General features: G+C 40.7%; 1 protein-coding gene across 3 annotated transcripts in view; it reads left to right on the top strand.

The window, feature by feature from the left end:
- The window catches only part of LARP1 (La ribonucleoprotein 1, translational regulator), a 111241-nt gene that overhangs the window by 63547 nt on the left and 26911 nt on the right, over positions 1–20783 (top strand). For 2 of the 3 annotated variants that reach the window (XM_070739016.1, XM_070739018.1), the window contains exons 3-7: positions 9349–9414; positions 15718–15892; positions 17695–17826; positions 19654–19806; positions 20346–20508. In XM_070739016.1, coding sequence (XP_070595117.1) covers positions 9349–9414; positions 15718–15892; positions 17695–17826; positions 19654–19806; positions 20346–20508 — 689 coding nt within the window. The remainder of the gene's footprint in view (positions 1–9348; positions 9415–15717; positions 15893–17694; positions 17827–19653; positions 19807–20345; positions 20509–20783) is intronic. The other variant, XM_070739017.1, reaches the window with a different exon arrangement.

Raw genomic sequence — 20783 nt, 5'->3', positions numbered from 1 at the left:
GTTCGGCTGGGATTCACCTGGACTCTCCTTCAGTGCTTCTTCCCCCCTCAGCCAGTTCCATTTGAGGAAAGGGGGGCTGTGTTTCAGGAGGTGCTGCCCACTTTTGGGTCTGTGCAACTTCCTGCGGCCATTCCTCTGCAGGATTCTTCAGTTTCTGGCAGCAATCTTTGTGCTGCCCCTTTGGCTACCTTTACCCCTACTTCGGCGTGGCTCTGCCTGGAGGAGATACTGGATCAGGACATCCCTCTCTCTTTGAAGCCTTCACTTTTAGCAGCCACCTGGGCAGGTATAGCAGAGGGGTTGCATCAGAGACCCCTCTTCCCCGCTGCTACGTCACTCCCAGGTCTATAGGAGCTTGTTGGTACAGGCAGAGGAGTATCCTGCTTATCAGGAGATCTATCCCTCTGATCATTCGGATGCTAGCCAGGTTTCCCTTTCAGAGGGTGAGCTGCGGAAGGAAGATGGTTTTTCGAATCTCGATCTAGAATCTTTGGGCCAACTTCTCTTCAAGGGCTTGTTTAATCCGGCCCTGCTTAAGCAGCTCCTGACCAAGGTTTGGGCTACCGCTAGGCTGGGACTCTAACGTCCTTCTGCAATCCCAGGCCCCTGGGGAGCAGGAGGATTTTCTTTTCTCTGAACAGGCAGTGGAACTCGCCTGCTAGCACCCAATGGCCCACTGGTCCAGAGAACATACACTTTTCTGTGGACTCTGAGTTAGCCTAGTCGATTCAGGTTCCGCTGGTGGATGCGCCAGTGAATTCCTTGACCATGCCTGATGCAGATGACACGTTGAAAACAGATGAGAGATGTGAGGAGATGGCTATTTGCAGGGCTCATCAAACAGATTCCTGGGCCACTTTGGCTGATACTGTGTTGTCGGTTTTTACTAGGGTATCTGTGAGATAGCTCTGTCAACTGCAAGACAGGCTCCCCTTGGAGGACCTCAGGAGTTACCAGGACCTGTCCAAGATTATCACAGTGGCAGAATATACTTTGGATGCTTCCTTGGCTGCAGCCAGGTTTTTGGCCTGGGCTATTGCTTTATCTGTGACAGCACGACAGCTACTATGGCTTTGCCATTGGTGCATGGACGCCAAGAACCGATGGATACTGGCCTCTAGGTCCTTTGAACAGGGAATATTTTTGGCTAGTTCCTGGACCTGTTCCTGATACAGACAGGGATAAAAGAAAGATCCTTACTTGAGCAGGTGGCCCTACTTCTGGTGGCCCTCTTCCAGGCAAGGAGCTGGGGTGAGCTTCTTCTGTCAATATAGGCCCTTCCAACATAGGTCTGATTATCAGCCCGACCTCCTGGCCTCTAAAAGTCACAGCTGTTACCTGAGGTTTTGCTATGTTGACCACCATTATCAGTACATGGTGCTTCCCATTGGGCTGCCTTCGCCCCGTGAACCTTTACTAAGGTCATGGTAGGGCTAGCAGCTTCTGTCAGGTCAATCCCCATAAAGATTCATTGTTACTTGGATGACCTGCTTACCGAGGTGTCCTGGCAGCTGGTAGAGAGGGATCTGGCCACCACAATTCAGGCCTGAGAGATCATGGGTTTTCTGTAAACCTGCTAAGTATCACCTGGTACTTATCACGAGACTGATCTGCTTAGGGCCCTGATTGATATGGTTTCAGGTCAGGTTTTTCTTTCTGGAGCGTCAGGACAGCATCCTGTCCTTGGTAGGCCGGATGCCATGCAGACAGAGAGGTCCCAATGGTGCTCTTGTTGCAGCTATTAGGAAAGATGATCTCATGCCTGGAAATCATCTCCTGGGCCCGTTTCTACACCAGACCTCTCCAATGGCTCCTGCTCAGTGGGCGGGTCACATTTCATCGCTTGCCAGGATTCAGATTCCTTTGAACGTGTTGCGATCCTTCTGGTGTTGGGGACCATCACAAAGGGCTGCTGTTTCTAGGATGCAGTAAGACTCTCAGTGACTTCCGAGGCAAGCTTCTTTACTGGGGGGGCCACTTTGGCTCCGGAGTTGCTCAGAGGCGGTGGAATTCTGGAGAGCTTCAGCACAGCATCAAATGAGCTCAGGGCAGCCCATTTGACTCTGAATCTCTAAGGGGATTATAGGATCACATGTCCTCCTCCTGATGGACATTGTGGCCAGGAGGGGGGACTCAATTGAGAACACTCGTGACAGAGGTGGAAACCCTGTGCCGGTGGGCCAAGACTCACTTACTGTCATTGAGAGTGAAGCGCATAATGGGGTCCTCCAGTGTCACAGCAAACTGATTGAGTCGGGCCTGAGTTGACCAGTTGGAGTGCAGGCTGAATCCCAGTCTGTTCCTGGAACTGTCAGAGAGGTTTGGCTGGCCTCTGGTAGACCTGTTTGCCTCACAGGACAGTGCGCACCTTCCCTATTATTTTTGCAGGTTCCTGTCTCCGAGAGCAGAGATGGTGGATCAAGTGAGGTGTCCCTGGCCTAGGGGCTTCCTTTATGCCTTCCTACTCTTGCCCCTTCTCCCAGCTATAATTTGGAAGGTGCTGCAGGAAGAGGCAGAATTATTGGTGACACCTCGCTGGCACAGACGCCTATGATTTGCCGACCTGGTTGGCCTTTTGATCACCAGACCATGGAGGATCGCACCAGATTGGGTGTCCCTCAACCTGGGTCCCATCTTCCATCCGGACCCTAAGTAGCTATACTTAACTGTTTGGAGGTTGAGCGGAGTATCCTAGTCCAAGAATGATTTTCCAGTAAGGTCATCTGAACGATGCAAATGGCCAGGCAGACTTCCACCACTTATATTTACAAGATGACTTGGAAGATCTTCAGTGTCTGGTGCAGTGAGCACCAGTTGGACCCTTCGGGGTTGGTGTTTGAATACTTGCTCAGGTTTCTGCAGGATGGTTTCAAGAAGAGCCTTGCTCCCGTCACGTTAAGGTGACAAGCTGCTGCCGTGGCCTCATTTTCGGACTTGGGATTGGGTTTCCCTTGCTCATTATCCAAGGATCTTTCTGCGGGGGACCTCTAATCAAATTCCCTCATCTGTCCATCGCTATCCCACTTGGTATTTTGAGTAGTTTTGCAGGCTCTGACCAAGCCTCAATTTGAACCTATACAGGAGATTTGCCTACGACTCTTATTATGGAAGGTGGTGTTTTTAGTGGCTATCACATTGGCGAGAAGGATCTCGGAACTGGTGGCATTGTTTATACATAAAGATCTCTGTGTCTTCCATATAGACAGAATGATTCTGAGGCTGGATCCTGTTTTCCTTCCTAACACCTTACAAAAGGCCATTAAGGTCAGGCCATCCCAATTTTAGCAAGATATGCTGTTCTCTAAGCTAGGTACTACAACCAAAACAGAGAGCACACTTTACTAGTCCCATTAGATGACATCGTTTAATAAATAGGGCTGGATCATAGCCACCTTACTAGATAGTCCTTATGGGACAAAGAGACTGGTCTAACAAATAAAATGATCAAGGTATGTTTTACAGTGAATAGGGCGTCCTAATTTAAAAGGAGCAGTTGACACATAAGATGGATTTGTGCAAAGGTTCTCTTGGCCATAGTTGTCATCTATTTCTTGAGTAAGAGTGTTAAAAGGGCCCTCAAGAGTATACAGTACAATGATTAATTTTGTTAGAGGATGCTCCTTTGATCAGAGCCAAAGATGAAGTACTTAATTCAATTTTACCAGAGTTGAACTTGTAAGTATTCCTTTTCATCCAGGCTCGCACAACCTCCAGACACTGAGAAAGCATCTTAATACATCACTTTATTGTCAGGATGGAGATGTATAGTTGAATCTCATTAGAATATGGATGGTATCTGGCCCCTTGATGTCGGATGACCTCACCTAACAGCATATTGGTTGTATTAAAGGCCTGCTGGGAGATCAGGGAGCATTTCTTTGTAACCTACAGGTTTAAATTAATCCAAAATAATCAGGCCCAATTGTTTCAGTCAGCTCCACTGGACTTGAACATCTGGAGTTCAGCTCAGAGCTGATTCAAACAATTTCAGATGCCTAAAATGTTCCTTGTAGCAGTTTTGAAGGTGTTTATCCAATCTCCCTCTCCCCAAGAGGAATTAACTGACTTTAAACAGGGCCACTGTTTGGCAATTTGCAGATATGATGTAAGCAAATACGTACTTACATTTTGTCATTCTTGGCATCTTCGGGTAATTTTTTAATAAAACCCATGTTCAATCAGATGTACTCTTTATCTTTGTCCAACAGTACTCTAGGTGTTTCTTTTGTTGTTTTATTTCCCAAAGGGCTATCTAGGATCTACAAGAAAGAAGCAGCCACACAGTGCAATCTGATCCAAAGCCCATTGTTTTGTTCCAGGTTGTTAGACTTTTCATGACTGGGAGAGCCATGTTAACAAAGTTAGCCAATTAACAGGCATAGCAACTAAGTCAGCCAATGGGGGATAACCACTTCTGAGTCTTTGCAGAGAGTCGAAACTGAGAAGTGTAAGGCTGGGCATGGCTCACTCCCTACTCTGTACTCTTCCACTCTGAACTCTTTGCTGAAATGAAACTAACTATTCTCTGCTATCTATAACTACTTGAAAAAGAACTCTGCTAATGGTATTGTAAATTCATCAGTTACTATGTTTATAAAGAAATTTATTAATCCATCTGTGCGTGCTTCTGGTTTTTAATTTTTCAACAAACTTTAATATAGTTTCTGAATATTTCAAGTTTTAAGACCTCCGTCATCTCAGTTACTAGAACGTTAGGGAAACCCCAGGCTCCATCTGCAAAGAACTGATAAAATAGATCCTACTGCTTGAATTAGTAGGAGACAACCCAGAAATACTTGGACACAAAAGGTGATATCCAGTATTTATTTATTTATTTATTTATTTATTTATTTATTTATTTATTTGAATGCTGCCCCTCTCCGAGGACTCACAGCATATACAAAAACAAAACAACAATATGAATCCAACTTAATTAATTTATTAATTAATGCTACATTAAAACAACCATTAAATTTAATTTAAAAAAAGGAAAACCAATCAAACCAATCATTCAGCACTCATACTTAAAAGTATGACAAGTAATTATGTCCATTTACCCCATAATCAGATTGTATCACATCCCCTCTGTCAGTGACTGAATTCTCCATAGTAGGTGGAGCTAGCATCCAGGCAAGAGTTGACCTCATCTGTTCAGACTATAGAACTGAGTCTGAAAATTAAAAGGCTCCGCCTCTGTGGCCAAGATCTCCAGCTTTGACTCAGTCCTCAGTCTGGACAGATGTGTCAAGATTTTCTCCCATCCTGGATTAATCATCACCTTACTAAGTGATCTCCAGCTGATTCTTGCCTTCAGGCAATTTCGCTGGGAGGAAGCGCTTCAGCTCTTATTTTAATCCGGATTCTGGCATAAATTTATATGGGGTGCTTCTCTTAGTCTTCCACAGGAGTATTATGCTGCATTTATTTGATCCATGGAATGATTCTGAGTCTACGGAAAGGGGCGGCATACTAAACAAACAAACAAACAAACAAATAAATAAAAGTTTCCCACTTACTTACCCTTGCCTATCACCCCTGCTGCCACTACTTTTCCTCTAGGCTTGTTCTTAGCGCTCTTAAAGTCAGTCTTGAAGGAAGATGTTTCCTTGGATCACTGCCAAGCTCATTGTTGGGAAAGGTGTAGGCTAACCTCTGAAGATATGAGAAGTCCTGGTCAAAGCTCTTCCAAAGTTTTGCCAAGTCTTTTCCTCTTCCTCTACCTTAACGCATGTGAGCAAACATGCACACCATTAGGTGTGCACGCCATGATATGTGTGCGATTGTATGTGTTTGCTCTGTGATACAAGATTGAGAAAGAGGAGAAGACTTGGCCAACTTAGGGGATCACAGTCACATAGACCCCCAATGAGTCTTTGGAGAGAGGCGACATCCAAATCTAATAATAATAATAATAAATAAATTAAAAGGGAAGCTAAATCAGGAAGAGACTGAGGATCTACAGGTGATCCCTCCTAATCCAGCCAGATCCTCCTCACAGTATCCTCCACCCTTCCCTGGGGAATCCTCTGTTTAGCTCTCTTGGGAAAGGTGCATCTTTGCTTTACGGGAGAAAAGAGTGATTTCCTTCCTTGAAACATGTGTCTCTCTTGCTTAGAACATCTGTACAAATTGGTTCCTTCTGATTCTTCACCCCTCAATCCCAAACGTGAAGGAACCAACCCTCTTTCTGTTAATCAGGAAGAAATTTTGCCAGTATAAAAGTGCAGATGGAGAGTGGAATTGTGATAAGTTTTCCCCACCCCCCAGGGATTTGCATATTTTTTTAAAAATAATTTTTATTGAATACAAATATTAAAATTACATTGAAAACATTGATTCAAACTTGTATGCACATAACATAACATAGACACATATCAACATGCAAACAAAGAAAAAAACCCCCAACTTCTAGACCTTTGCTTTTAACGGTAAACTATACTGTTGTTATATTCCAATCAGTTAAACTGTATTCCTCTTACAGTTCTTAACTTTCAATCTATTTTGTTATTAATATCAATATTTCAATATCTACAATATGTACAATGCAATCAAAATAAAACATTATTATTATTATTATTATTATTATTATTATTATTTATTCCTTATATCTCTATCTATCTATGGCTTTACATACTACAGACTTCTCCTGTTCCCTCTACTCTCCTTATTTTCTTTCTTTCCTCTATCCAACTATAGAACATATTCCAACTTTCATAAAATTCTGTATTTTCTTTGTTATTTAATGTATATGTTAATTTGTCCAATTCCGCACACTCTTAATATTTTTTTTGATTTGCATATTTTGGCTGTGGACCAAGAAGTGCTTCTAAAAGAAAAGGCTCCCTTTATTTTTATTAAGATTATCATGGCATAAAATAGATTATAAAGATAGTAAACAAATGGGAAAGGGAAAGAAAAAGGGTGGAATAAAGGGGAAAAGAAAAGGAAAAGAGGAAAGGAAAGGAAAGGAAAGGAAGGGAAAGGACTGGAGTGGGGTGGAATGGTACAGGTCAAAAGTTTGAGAACAAGCCCCCCTCCCCAATTCAGAACTACCGATTCCTCCTCTGGGGTTGGAAGCATCTGGCCAGGACACTCTCCCTCTTCCTCCCCACCTCCATTCATTTAAGATGAAAATTCTGCTGTAGGAAGAGTTGCTGCCTGGATGACAATGGGGGAGAGGCAGCCCCTCAGCTAGTGAGGACTTGGGGGGTCACAGACAGACCCCCCCCCCCAATCTGAAGGGAAGAAAGGAAAACCCTCAGCTGAATCAGGAACAAGTGAGGAGGATCTGCAGGGATCCATGTTTTTCTCTCTGCCTCTATCAATCCCCCCCCCGTCTCATGTTTACATAGGAATTATAGAGGAGCTACGGGAGAGGAGATGGGGGTGTGGGGACGCAGAATAGGGAATCGCTTCCGAGCGAGTCCTTGTTCTCCGAGAGCGGCCTACTCATTGGCTCCCGCCATACTTGCCCCTCCCAGTAATGACCGTAATGATCTCCACTGCACCCAGTCATTCCCCCACCCTCGCTGGCCTCGCTATCCCTTGGCTGGCCTGCTATTCCAGTCATACCGGTCCTGGGTCTATAGGTGGGACTTTGCCCACAACTGTTGACATATATGTACGGTGGGTCACCAACCATCATTCCAGATCATACATTCTATCTAGCAGTCATCTCACCCTTCCTCATACACCCCAGCACAAACAAAACTCTCACCCCTACTGGCCTACAATTCCTACCCCAACAGGTTCCTTCTTGCACGGACAACAATACAAATATAGTTAATATTGTAAGATGATAAAAACATTGGTATGGGTGGCTGATCTCATAATAATTAGAGAAGTAGTGTTTCTCAATATATAAAGTTTTTTAAAATCTATTTTAAAAAATGGTTATTAAAAAAGCTGATCCAATTTCCTTCTTGCATTCGCATTTCCTGATGGATTGGAAACTTTTGGAGTGTTCTGTAAGACAAGGCTCATTTTTCTTCAGTGATCTTTTTTCTGATTCTGTCATCTTAAGGACTCATTTAATATTTTGCATTTTTTGAAAATTTGCTTGGTTCCTGATGCAAGTCATGAAATATTTGTAAATAAACTGGTGGATCCCATTAAACTCCCCCCACCCAGGTGTATATGGAAGAAATATTCAAAGTAGATAAACCAGGCAGGAAAATATACTGCATTTAAACTATTCTATATATTCAGGAAGCTGGTCTTAATTTTGTGGTCTGCTGCATTGGCTTTGAGTAATGAACAGGAACTCTTCTCTCTTTGTGTATATGTAGTAATGATACAGAATTTGTTACTGATGGTTAGTCAATTTATAATTACATATAAACTACATGGTTTTTCCTAATCCCAGGGTAGGCAAAGTTGGCTTTTCTATGTCATGTAGACTTCAACTTCTGGAATTCTTGAACTAGCATGATTGGCTCAGGAATTCTGGAAGTTGAAGTCTGTAAATCATAGAAGAGCCAACTTTGCCTACTCCTGATATTCACTTCTCTTGTTTTGCAATGTAACTCAAAATGATTTGGAAGATTCTCTATTGCTATTAGGTAAAAATCATCATGCTCACCAGGTGGCACTGTGTCTGCAAAATAAATGAATCTTGAATTCATTAAATGTATTTTACATTGTTTCTCATGGAGTCATCTGTAAGTTGTGCACAAATACTAGAATAAAAAATGAACATACAGCATTTCTGTATTTCATTTTTTTTTAAAAAGTCTGCAATAAAATGGACACCGCCCTACGCATAGAAACATAAGCACATACAGAGGCTGCAATAATGTTCATAAAGGGGAAACCAGTTTCGCCTTCACTCTTTCAAAATACTCAAGTAAGTGACCTCTCACAAAAAAGTAAATTAAAATTAAGATACTTATGAAGAAGAAGTTACATACATTTCAGGTAATGAAACTTGAAAAACAGATAAAGTCTATGCGAAGCAGAAGTGTAAAGATAGTAAAATAGATGCGGGTGATTTACTACCTACCCTAAGACAGAAAGACATTTGTGGTGGGGCTAGGTGTCCTCTGGAGGGTCAGGGAGATATTTTTTTATAATTTTAAAAGTTAAAAATTCTGGCTTTCTGTATCACAGAGTACCAAATAAAGCACATATAGTTTAAAGGTGTCTGTATTCATATTTATTTGACTTATATGCCACCAATCCCGTAGGACTCAGGTTGGAATGTACCTGGTTGGAATGCTCTATAATAGTGTTACATATCTGAAATGCCACTACAAGGAATAGAAATAGTAGGTATTTAAATCTGGACAGTCAAAAGTTGAATTTACAGAAGGTAACTTGATTCTGCTTATTCTCTGTTTACTGTATCAGGTTGGTGACTTTGGGGATGCCACAAATTGGCCAACGCCAGGAGAAATAGCTCACAAGAGTATACAGGTAAAAACATATTCTGATTGGGGGGGGGGGGGTCACATCTGTTTAGCCTGTTTGGGAATTGATGGAGTTGCTGAATGAAGAATATTTTACAACTCAATAAATTCTGTTGTTTAGGAGAGATGTTTCTTATTCATGAAGTGGCTTGATAAAATATCAGCAAATTCCTTTTTCCTTTTTATATTTATAAATAGATAATATTTATCTATTATGTTGGATGTGTGGATTTTGTTTAATTTTTGCTTTTTTGTTATTTTTGTTGATAATTGTAACCATCTACTACTATTGGTACTTAATTTGGCTATCAAAGAAGTCTTCAAAGCAGCAAATAGGTGTGCCCATATTTCAGCACGTTTTTTTGCTTCTGCACCGAAACACGGGTGCACCTGTGTGTCCGTGTGTGATTTTGCTACCCATGTGCAGTAGCATAATTGTGCTGGACTCCGCTAGCACTCAGAGCCACAGGGGCGAGCACAGGTCACCGTTCAACCTTAGCAGCCCACCTCTGTTTCTGCTGCTCCGACATCATATTATTCAGTTCAGCTTACATCCAATAGTAGATATTTTTCATTTCATTCTAGGAGAGAGCATGCCCCAAACTGGCTATTGTTCTTGAGGTTTTTGCTGTTAGATGCTCATATGGGTAAATTATAATAGAAAAATGTGCTGTTTGATTATTTCTAGTCAAATAGCATCAACCAATAAACACAAAAATATGAAAATGAAATTGGAATTTGCTGATATTTTTATTAAATATTTTGTATTCATTTTTCAATGTTAAAAAATACTAAATACGAATACAAAAAAGACAAAGAAAAATTAAAAAGTAAAAAATAAGACAAAATTCAAATTGAACAAATATAGAATACAAAGAAATATAAACATTAAGAACACTATACAATATATTTTACGGTATTTCATGTCAAATAGATATACTCCTCTCCTTTCCTACTTCACCATTTAAGTAGATATATGTTGGTACATGTTTTTGCCATTGGTAATTTAACCTATAGTTAAATATTCATATACATGAATATTTTATCATTCAGATTTTATTTTTTTCTATTTCTTACTTTGATTCCTAATGTCTAGCCAATTGTAAAATCTATTCCAAATTCTATAATAGTCCGATTCCTCTTTTTCTTTTAATTCCATCGTCATCCATTTCAGCACATTATAAAATTGTATTTGTCACCATTTCATCTGGGGGAACATTTTTTTTCTTCCAGTATTGTGCAAAGGTAATTCTGGCCGCAGGTAGTACGTGAAGAGTTAACTGCTGTTTATCTTTTTCCATTTTTGAATCCAATGTTTCCATTAAATACAGTTCTGACTTAATTTTAATTTTATTTTCCATCGTTCCTTCCAACCATTCCCTAAATTTTTGCCAGAATTTCCTTGCATGTGAACAAGTCCACCATATGTGGTAAAATGTTCTAGATTTGTGACTGCATTTCCAACATTCTGGACACAGGTTTGGAAACATTTTGACCAATATTGCTGGTGGAAGATGCCATCGGTAAAACATTTTATATAAATTTTCCTTATAGGCGACTGACTACCATTGTAAGTTTGTAATTAATTTTCCATAATTTTATCCCATTGCTACAATTCAATATTTTGTCCAAAATTTCTCACCAAACTAAAACGTTTCCTTAAGAGTTTCTTCTTCTAATTTAAATCTTAAAAGGAGTTTGTATATTTTTGTAATCATTTTTGTAACTGATCCTTGTAATATTTTATCTACTATATTTTTTGGAGTATAAGACACACTGGAGTATAAGATGCACCTTAGTTTTGGGGGAGGAAAATGGGGAAAAATTAATCTGCCCACCAGGTATTCATCTGACTAGTCTTTAATCTGGTCAGCTTCAGCACATTAGTTTGCTGTTTTGAGCCCACCTTGCTTGCTTTTTATCCCCTGGTTGGGGATAAAAACAGTTTCTAAAACACTTCACTCCTCTCTCTCTTCAGAGAGAAACAATGAGAAAATCAGGCAAAGGGAAGATCATTTCACTACCAAAGCACAGAAGATGGCTTCACTTGTTAGCACCTCATTAGGGCTGAAAAAAAGGTAGAAGATTGCTTTCTAACAAAGCACTGGAAGATTGCTTCACTGTTAGTTAGGACTGAAAAAAGGCCTAGGAGTGCACTTAAGGAGAGTCCAAGCAATGGGATAAGCTTTGGTTGGTTCCACTGGTCTTAACCTGCCAGTTTCAAAACTCAGTTGGTAAGAGATAGTTGGTAGCTCATCTACTTTACAATCAATAGAATTTTCTTCTAGGACTCTCACTTTCACGAATTGGATTTTAAGACCTGTATGTTCCCGGTACGTGTGCAGGTTAGTTGATACACCAACAAGAATCGCCACCCCCAACAGCTGAGGTAGCTTGATTCCCTGTCCTACAGGGCTATACAGTGATCCCCCGCTCGTTGCGAGGGTTCCGTTCCAGGACCCCCCGCAACGAGCGGGTTTTCGCGAAGTAGCGCTGCGGAAGTAAAAACACCATCTGCGCATGTGCAGATGGTGTTTTTACTCCCACAGCGCTAGCGAGGAACCGAAGATTGGGGGCGGCGCGGCTGTTTGCCGCCGGCATGGGGGGCTTCCTAGCAGCCCCCCAAACCCGGGTTGGGGGTCCGGGGGGTGCTGGCAAGCCCCCCATGCCGGCGGCGACATTTTAAAATAGCCGCGCCGCCCCCAATCTTCGGCTCCTCCGCGCTGGCTCTCGGTGCTTTCGAGCTGAGTCCGGGAGCGAATTCGTTCCAGGACTCAGCTCAAAAGCGCCGATAGCCAGCGCTAGCGAACGGCTTGTCCACGCTGGCTCTCGGCGCTTTCGAGCTGAGTCCGGGAGCGAATTCTCTTCCGGACTCAGCTCAAAAGCGCCGATAGCCAGCGCTACCGAACGGCTTGTCCACGCTGGCTATCGGCGCTTTCGAGCTGAGTCCGGGAGCGAATTCTCTTCCGGACTCAGCTCAAAAGCGCCGATAGCCAGCGCTAGCGAATGGCTTGTCCACGCTGGCTATCGGCGCTTTCGAGCTGAGTCCGGGAGCGAATTCGCTCCAGGACTCAGCTCAAAAGCGCCGATAGCCAGCGCTAGCGAATGGCTTGTCCACGCTGGCTCTCCGCGCTTTCGAGCTGAGTCCGGGAGCGAATTCTCTTCCGGACTCAGCTCAAAAGCGCCGATAGCCAGCGCTACCGAACGGCTTGTCCACGCTGGCTATCGGCGCTTTCGAGCTGAGTCCGGGAGCGAATTCGCTCCAGGACTCAGCTCAAAAGCGCCGATAGCCAGCGCTAGCGAACGGCTTGTCCACGCTGGCTCTCCGCGCTTTCGAGCTGAGTCCTGGAGCGAATTCGCTTCAGGACTCAGCTCGAAAGCGGCGAGAATGAACCGCGTGGGCGGGCGAAGGGCGGGCGGCAGCGAGGAGTTTGCGTGGGCGGTGGGGAAACTCCTCGCTGACGCCAGCAAGAGGGGGAAGACCCAGGGAAGCCGGTTGCCATCTACGCATGCGTGCCCATAGAAAAAACGGGCACGCATGCGTAGATGGTATTTTGACTTCCGGGTTGAAAAATCGTGAAGTACCCTGTTCGCAATGGTTGGGGACGCAATAAACGGGGGATCACTGTACTCTACCAGCGGAACAACGTTAAATGAGAGACCCTGCCCCACGGGGCTATACTCTTCCCAGCGGAACAAGGTTGAACTAGAGTCCCTGCCACATGGGACTGTACTCCTTTCCAATGGCACACAGGGAACCTAGAATCCCTGCCCCACAAGAATCCTTTTGTCTAGGAAATCCGCTAATTACCTGAGGAGATTCCCTTCCTTTGCCATACTTCTGGGGAGCGCTCAGGGGAGTGATATTCAGCATGTGTGAATCATGTTAATTGCAGCTCGGTTTCTGAGTTCCATTTTGACCACTGGCCATTGGAACACTATGATCTGCCTGTTGCTAGGCAGATTGTCTTCTGCCAGCGGCCATTTTGGATTGCCTGTCTTTAAGCAGATGTCGTCATAGCTTATTCAGTACCAGTGGCCATTTTGTTTGGCTACAGGTACAGTTTGTGCAGGTGGCTGTTTTAAACAACCACATACCTCCTGTTCACCATTTTGCCTGTTTATTCACTATCACATGGCTGTGTCCTTGCTCGCTGAGGTTCTACGACTCCACTGAATTGCTAAAAGCATCATTATTATTCTTATAACGTGGCCAGAATGAGTGCTTGTCCCAGAAATCTGTTGGACTTAATTTCCATCCTTCTCCTGGCCTCAGATGGAGTCCCTGCCTCATTACCATTAATATGGATTGCAAGGTTGATAATCCAGCAAGGGAGGAGCCATCCACATCTGCTGCCCCCAAGAAGGCCATGACTAAAGTCTATTCTTCCTCCAAAGCAGTACTTCTCAATTATTTTTTGTTATGCCTCCCCTCAGGAAGAAGTAAATATTTTGCATCCCCAATTCTCTGCTGACACACATCTCGTGGCCCACCCCCCACCCCCAAATTGCACCCCACCACAAGACATGCATCCTATCTGACACTTATACTGGTACCTCCATCACGTTCCTTGGCGTCCAGGGCAGCCTGTTCTAAAAGAAAGCATCTTGCGAGTTCGAAAGTTTGATTGAACTAATCAGGCCTCATAACAATCACACAGCATGTGTGAACTCAATTCCTTTCTGGGTTGACTCTTGGATGAAGCACAGGTTCTTACAGCTTTCTGGAAGGCCAGGAGGCTTCTAAGTTCAAGAAAAAGAAAGAAAAAGATGCTTGCTTACACAACATAGCTTAAAATGAAGAAGCCTATCCTTTCTTTATTATTTTTGTTTTTTCCCCCCTTCCCTTGATTATTTTTTCTTTAAAATAAATAACACTTTTTACTTTACATTTTTCTTTCATTTTGTTGTAAACCTTTGGGTGATGACTGCTAAGCCTGTTTTTCTTGTGGTACTGTATATCCAAAAATGAAATCACCACTAGAGGTCCTCACTACTTGAATAACCTTTTTTTTATCCATCAAGTTTCTTTGTTCATATGATTTGGATACATTTGGATCCTATACCCATTTTTTATTTACATATTTCCTGTAGGGAACTTCTTTGGTATATAAAAGACTTTGATGTTCTTTTAGAAAATTTCCAAATATATGTCACAAAAGGAAGATAATCAGTTGAATTTTAAAAAAAACCCTCATATTATTAAAATTAATTTAAAGAGAAGTTGGGGTTTAGAAAACTGCACACATGTGAGTGCGTGTATATTCACTGACAGAAGAGAGGAACAAAGTAGCTACCTTCCATGTTTTACTGATCTAGATTCTTGCTGATCTTCATGTATGCATCATATCAAAAGTAGCATTATAGATAATTTAAAAGTATCCATTTAATTATAGTGAGAGATTACCTGGACATAGGTGAATGAAGGGAAGAGAGAATGAAGGGAGACCTGCAGGAATCTCTCTTCATGCTTCAATATATACACTGTTTCCCCCCATTACAGAACTTATTCAGTTTGAGCAGCACTTTTGCGGGGTGCTAACTCCGTGTTCAGGAGAAGGCCAGGAATAGCTCATTACCGGTTCCAGGCATAGGATTTCCTTTTAGGGTTTCCCTGTCCACCATCATCCCTAGCTCAGCAATGCTATTCTGGGACAGGAGCCTGGAACTCATTCTAAAACCTAGCCAAAATGAAGAGAAGTTGATGTACTTACTATGTGGCAACATTGAAATTGTTGTCAAAAAAGTGGCTTAAGAAACTGAATTTTTTAAACTGGCTTTGTGCTCTTGGTTCTCTTCAGAATGAATGTGACAAATACTTAGAAGTAGAACATGAATGTAAAAATGCTTAAAGCATATTTCTTGCTTTTGACTTCCTTTTGTTTTTGGCAGCATTACAGAGAGTCAGTTTTACAACTTTGTAAAATGCTCTCAGACTTTCTTTGTCTTTGTCTCCTGCCCATGTCTTCATTGACAAAATGTGGCTGTTATTAGGTTTCAAAATGATTTAGAAACTGGTGAAAGCCTTGCTTTTGCAATGCATGTGTTTCAAGTATGCACATTCTCTTCTAATCTGCAAATAGTCGCTTTTTTTAAAAACCTAGTTTTTTGGGAACAAACTACTGCTTTATAATTGCAGTAATGTACTTCAAGCCAAGCTATATGATACCATTGAAGGTTTTAATGACTCCACATAGGAATAAATAAATAAAAATATCTTGAGATGAGAATGTAATTAAGACTGCTACTTTGCTAAATTATTTGTGATTATCTTTTCCTGTACCTCAAATGTCTTAACTATCATTTTCAGCAATTGTCGCAAAAATCCCAATCTCTACGGAAACTTCATATTAAGAAAAATATGAGGGAGCAGGAGAAAGGGGAAGGAAGTGATGGCAAAGAAAACATGAAAACGCGATCGGATGAATCAGGAGAAGAGAAAAATGGAGATGATGACAACCAGAAATTGGCTCAGAAGAAAAAAGGTGAGAAAAGGCTGTCTTTGGGCTCTTAACAAATGTGCTAGTATGACAGCTATAATAAATAATAATAATAATGATGATGATGATCATGATCATGATGATTTGTATGCCGCCCCTCTCCGAAGACTCGGAGTGGCTCACAACAGTGATTAACAATGTAACAAATCCAATATTTAAAAAGACATCTAAAAACCATACAACTCTAGACTTTCCATCAGCATTGCTGTTGGGAGGGTTCTATATTGATAAAGTTCCAGTGCATTAGGAATTAATGACTATATATTTCATTGGCTGTGTGGATATTTATTTATTTATTTTGATTTGATTTGATTTTTATGCCGCCCTTCTCCTTAGACTCAGGGTGGCTTACAACATGTCAGCAATAGCACTTTTTAACAGAGCCAGCATATTAATCTTAGGGGGAAAATTATTTAATCCTCCTCAAGTGTTTGTTTTTTGGGAAAAATATTTTTAAGTTTCTTAAATCAGAAATAAAGATATGGTTGTTAAGATAACACTAATGAACATTAACATTACAACAACAACGTTCTGAAGTATATTCAGCTGAAATAATAACAGGCTGATGGTCATCTAATAAAAAATTCAAAGGTGAAAAAGGGTTTCAATCTGACTGTAGAACAGAAAAGAAAACATAACTAAATTACATGTTAGATTAGAGTGATAAATTCAGCATTCAACAAAAAAATACTTTATGTAAGCATCAGAAGAAGTAGTCATACTGAAGCAATCCAATTTCAAATACAGATTCTTCAGATGTTACCTAGAAATCACAAAAATGTCTATTTCTTTGAAGTGGAATTTCCAAAGAATTAACAGAGATTAAATCAGCAGAGAAAAGTGTTAACATGCGGAAATTAAATTTAAAAGCAAACCTCCCTTTCTTCTCTGTCTTTAAGAATAGTACTTGCAAAAAAAGGTTGCAGGAAAAAGGAAAAAGCAAAGTTTGAGTCTGGCAAAAAAGGTGGTAGTTTCCAACATCCTGGTTGCTTTCTAATTGGCATCACATGATTATGTAGCTTAGCTATGACAGATGCTGCATTTTCTGGTTGTCATCTTTAAGTAAGACTGTCTTGTCACCATTTATACCTCTTGTCAGCATCCCCATTGACTTTGGTTGCAGGAAATCAGCAAAGAAGGGTGCAAATGTTAACTGCAGGATGCTGCAACATTTTCAATAGATTAAGTGCCCAGAGCGCAATCATATGACCACAAGGATGCTGCAATGGCTGGAAATTTTGAGGACCAGTTGTAAGCACCGTTCATTCATTGCTATTAGTCCAGTTAGTCACTGAATAAGTGCTTACTAATCGAGGACCACCTGTAATACTGAGAAACAGTTTTCTATTCTCTTGAAACAATAACATTTAAAATTTTATCACCCCATGTTCAAAGTACATATAACTTGGCCCCATACTGATCCATTATCTTGTTGTGTAGTCAATATCTATTTACTACAGCAACCATTTATTATTTTTTTCTCATAGTAAGCAAAGGTATAGTATACTATAGGACAAAAGTAAATCTCTGCCCTCAAAAAAGGCATGCTTTATGAATTGAGTAGAAACAATATTGTGGTCCAGTCTTTCATTTTAATACATTCCTCAGTAGGCCCCGTCTGCAGGATTCTGATAACTTTATCATAATTTGTTTTTTGAAATCTCCAGTTATTCCTTGCTGTTCCGGGAATCTGAAATATTTTGACAGTTTGTGTCACATATTTTTCAGAATTCTGTTGATTTGCTTCCATTGAAAATTAGTCCTAGGCAATAACTTTTGTATTGCAGGCAGTAGACACAAATGGGTACCCCTGCAAATAGATGTGAAGTCTGAAGTGCCAAGGGATAAAACTGCTTCTCGTAACAACAGACAGAATGAACAGCACCGGCATCCTTCCAACAACCGAAGTGAATCAAAAGGTATGAGTGAATATCTTTGAAAGCAGTTAAATGAACACACGCATGTGTGCATGTGTGCATACGTGCGCGCACACACACAAACACACACTATTGTTTGGATTATAATGTCCTTTCATCTTCTCCATACATAAATAAGCAAAACATTTCTAGCTTGAAATAGGCACTTTGAGTCTTCTGACAAAATAAGTTTCCTCTTCAGTAGTAGTGACTTGGAAAAGTCATTACAGGAGTCCTCGCTTACCAACTGTCTTTTTTAGTGACCATTCAAAGTTACAACAGTTGGAAAAAACAGATCTCATATTTACAGCTCTCATAGCATTCCACAGGCATAGGATCATTTGCAACCTTCACAAGCAGAATTAATAGAGAGTGTGGTTGCAGTGACATCATGTCTCATTTATTACTGTAATGATTTATGTAACAATGACAGAAGTGGAAGTGTTGTAAGGCCAACATAGTCACATGATTTTTCATTTAATCACTGTAAATTCACTTAACAACAGAAATGTAAATGACATTTATAAGGTCATCTCAGGATTTTTGGCTTAGTGACAGAATTTCCAGTCCCAATTATATTTAGTGAGCGATGACTGATTATAGCTGGTAATGTAGTAGGTATGATTTAAAAAAATTTTTTTACTCCCATTGGCTGAAATTATTTGAAGGAAAATAGATTTGAGGTAAAGTTCCTTAAGCATATGCTAGAGTCAATTTTGACCTAAAAGCCTATAAAACTGATTGATAAGTGAGCTTATTGCTGGGTTTAAAGTATTGTGGGTAGAAGTTGTAATAGCAGTGTTCCTGTCATTGTGTTTAAAGATTTCAGATTGTAAATCAAAATGCATTGCTTTCGTTGATGAGTCTAATGCAGGCATATATTTTGCTTATTCATTAAGCTAATAGCTACTGGAATTTTTATGTTTGTTTTTTGCTAGTAATGATGATTTTATAGGGGAAATTGAATTGTTGATCTGTTGGTTGGTTGTTCAACTCAGTTCAGTGGGTATTTTTATGAAGACCAAGTTACAAGAGTTTTGCTTAATTGCTGGTTCCATGTTTTGCTGTTGGCATTATGCATATGTTTTAACTCTAGGTTAATTTTAAAAATCATCCTTCCATATTTTTAAACTTGTTCGTATTGCAGACCAATTAAAGTGTTTTGGCAAGTCTTTTGGAATATAAAACAATAAGACACTTTGATTTTTGTTCTGACTGTCAGAACAAATTGTTTTCCATTTGACATACTCCTGTCTCCATAGACCTGTGATGGCAAACCTGTGGCACAGAGAGCTCTCTCTGTGGGCACACAAGCCGTTGTGCAACTCAGCTCCACCACGCATGCCAGCCAGCTGGTTTTTGGGTCTCTGCCATGCATGTGTAGGAGCAAGGCACATGAGGGAGGTGCTACATGTGGGGGTGGGGGGGTCACACGTGTGGGGGGCAGGGGGAGCACAGGGATAGCTCACACGTGTGGGGCTGGCGCACAGGAGAGTTAAGTGCTGTTAAATGCATTGCATTTCGGGTGCGCATGTGCACTTTCAGCACAAGGCGACAAAAAGGTTAGCCATCACTGCCATAGACTATTCTAAACTCTCACATGGTTTATAGTATAGTCTACATAACTAGACAGGATATTCCTTTTTATATGGTAAAGCCTCCTTCAAACATTGTTGCTATCTCTAGTTAAGCTTCCTTCATCTGTTATATAATAAGGATAGAAATAGATTGATTCTTTTAACTTACTTGATTGGTTAAAAACGTCTGAACATAGTTGTTTTAGTATTTCAATCTCAGTCATGTTTTCTGTTTCTATTTATTTTGTCGCAGGTTGGCATTTAGATAACAAGCATGAACGGAATTGGCCTGACCATGATGAAACTTCTAGTGTTAAAAGCGATGGGGCAACTGTTCGTGGTGCTTTCAGGGGCAGAGGACGTGGCCGGGGACGAGGGAGAGGGAGAGGAAGAGGAGGTACTCGCTGTATGTATAATATATTCATAAACACTCTTCCATGTACAGAATATTGGTGATCCTGCAGATAAAGAACTGGCAAGAATATTTTATTTCTAGTATAAATGTCAGTAATTGAGGATAGTTGATTTGCTTGTGTTAAACTTTGATTGAATATAGTTTGAATCAGTACACCTAGATGAAAGAATTTAAAGTTTTCCAAAACTAATGTCTTTTTATTGAACTTTAAGTCCTTTTTTAAACCAAAGAATAATAGAAGTAAAAATAATAAACAAATATTAACACACAGCAGAATGTCATATTGGTGACACCTTATTCCCAATCTCAGGGTAACTGGTTCCAATTTTTTACTTTTGATGAAGAAATGCATGTGGGAGAAAAAAATAAATTGATGTAGATCAATACAGGTCAGTGGACTTAGTATCAAACCGTAGTCTACTGCCAGGCTATTATATTTCCTCTTGATTATGTTTGACCAGTGCAATACAGATTTCGTTTGAGAAGAAAAGGTTTTTAAAAAGATTATTTTTGTCTTGTTCCTTCTACAGCTCATTTTGATTATCATTATGGATATCGGAAATTTGATGCTTCAGATGGCTCACGTGCACAGAAATACACCAGTAATATCACTTATTACTTTGATAACATCAGTAGCACTGAGCTCTACAGTGTTGACCAAGAGCTGCTCAAAGACTACATCAAACGACAGATGTATGTATTAGTTTTGGTTCTAGGAGTAATTTTTCAATCTTTTAAAAGCTGCCTTCGATATTTGGCAAACCACTTTATTTCTTTGGCAGAAAACTGATTTTATCCATTAAGAAATTGCTAAATGGACTCTTATTTAGAAATACTGTGCTGCCCTTTCCCAAACTAGTAAAGTGGCAATTATTGCAGCAGGATCACAACCTATAATAATAATCTCTTTCTATAAAATTATTGCAACTGAAAACATTCGAAATAATGGCTGTTCTTTAAAGTGGTGG

The sequence above is a fragment of the Erythrolamprus reginae genome, chromosome 2 (assembly GCF_031021105.1).
Source record: "Erythrolamprus reginae isolate rEryReg1 chromosome 2, rEryReg1.hap1, whole genome shotgun sequence".
In the NCBI taxonomy this organism is placed as follows: Eukaryota; Metazoa; Chordata; class Lepidosauria; order Squamata; family Dipsadidae; genus Erythrolamprus; species Erythrolamprus reginae.
Note: the sequence above shows the minus strand (reverse complement) of the source record. Positions and strands in the feature narration are given on the sequence as shown.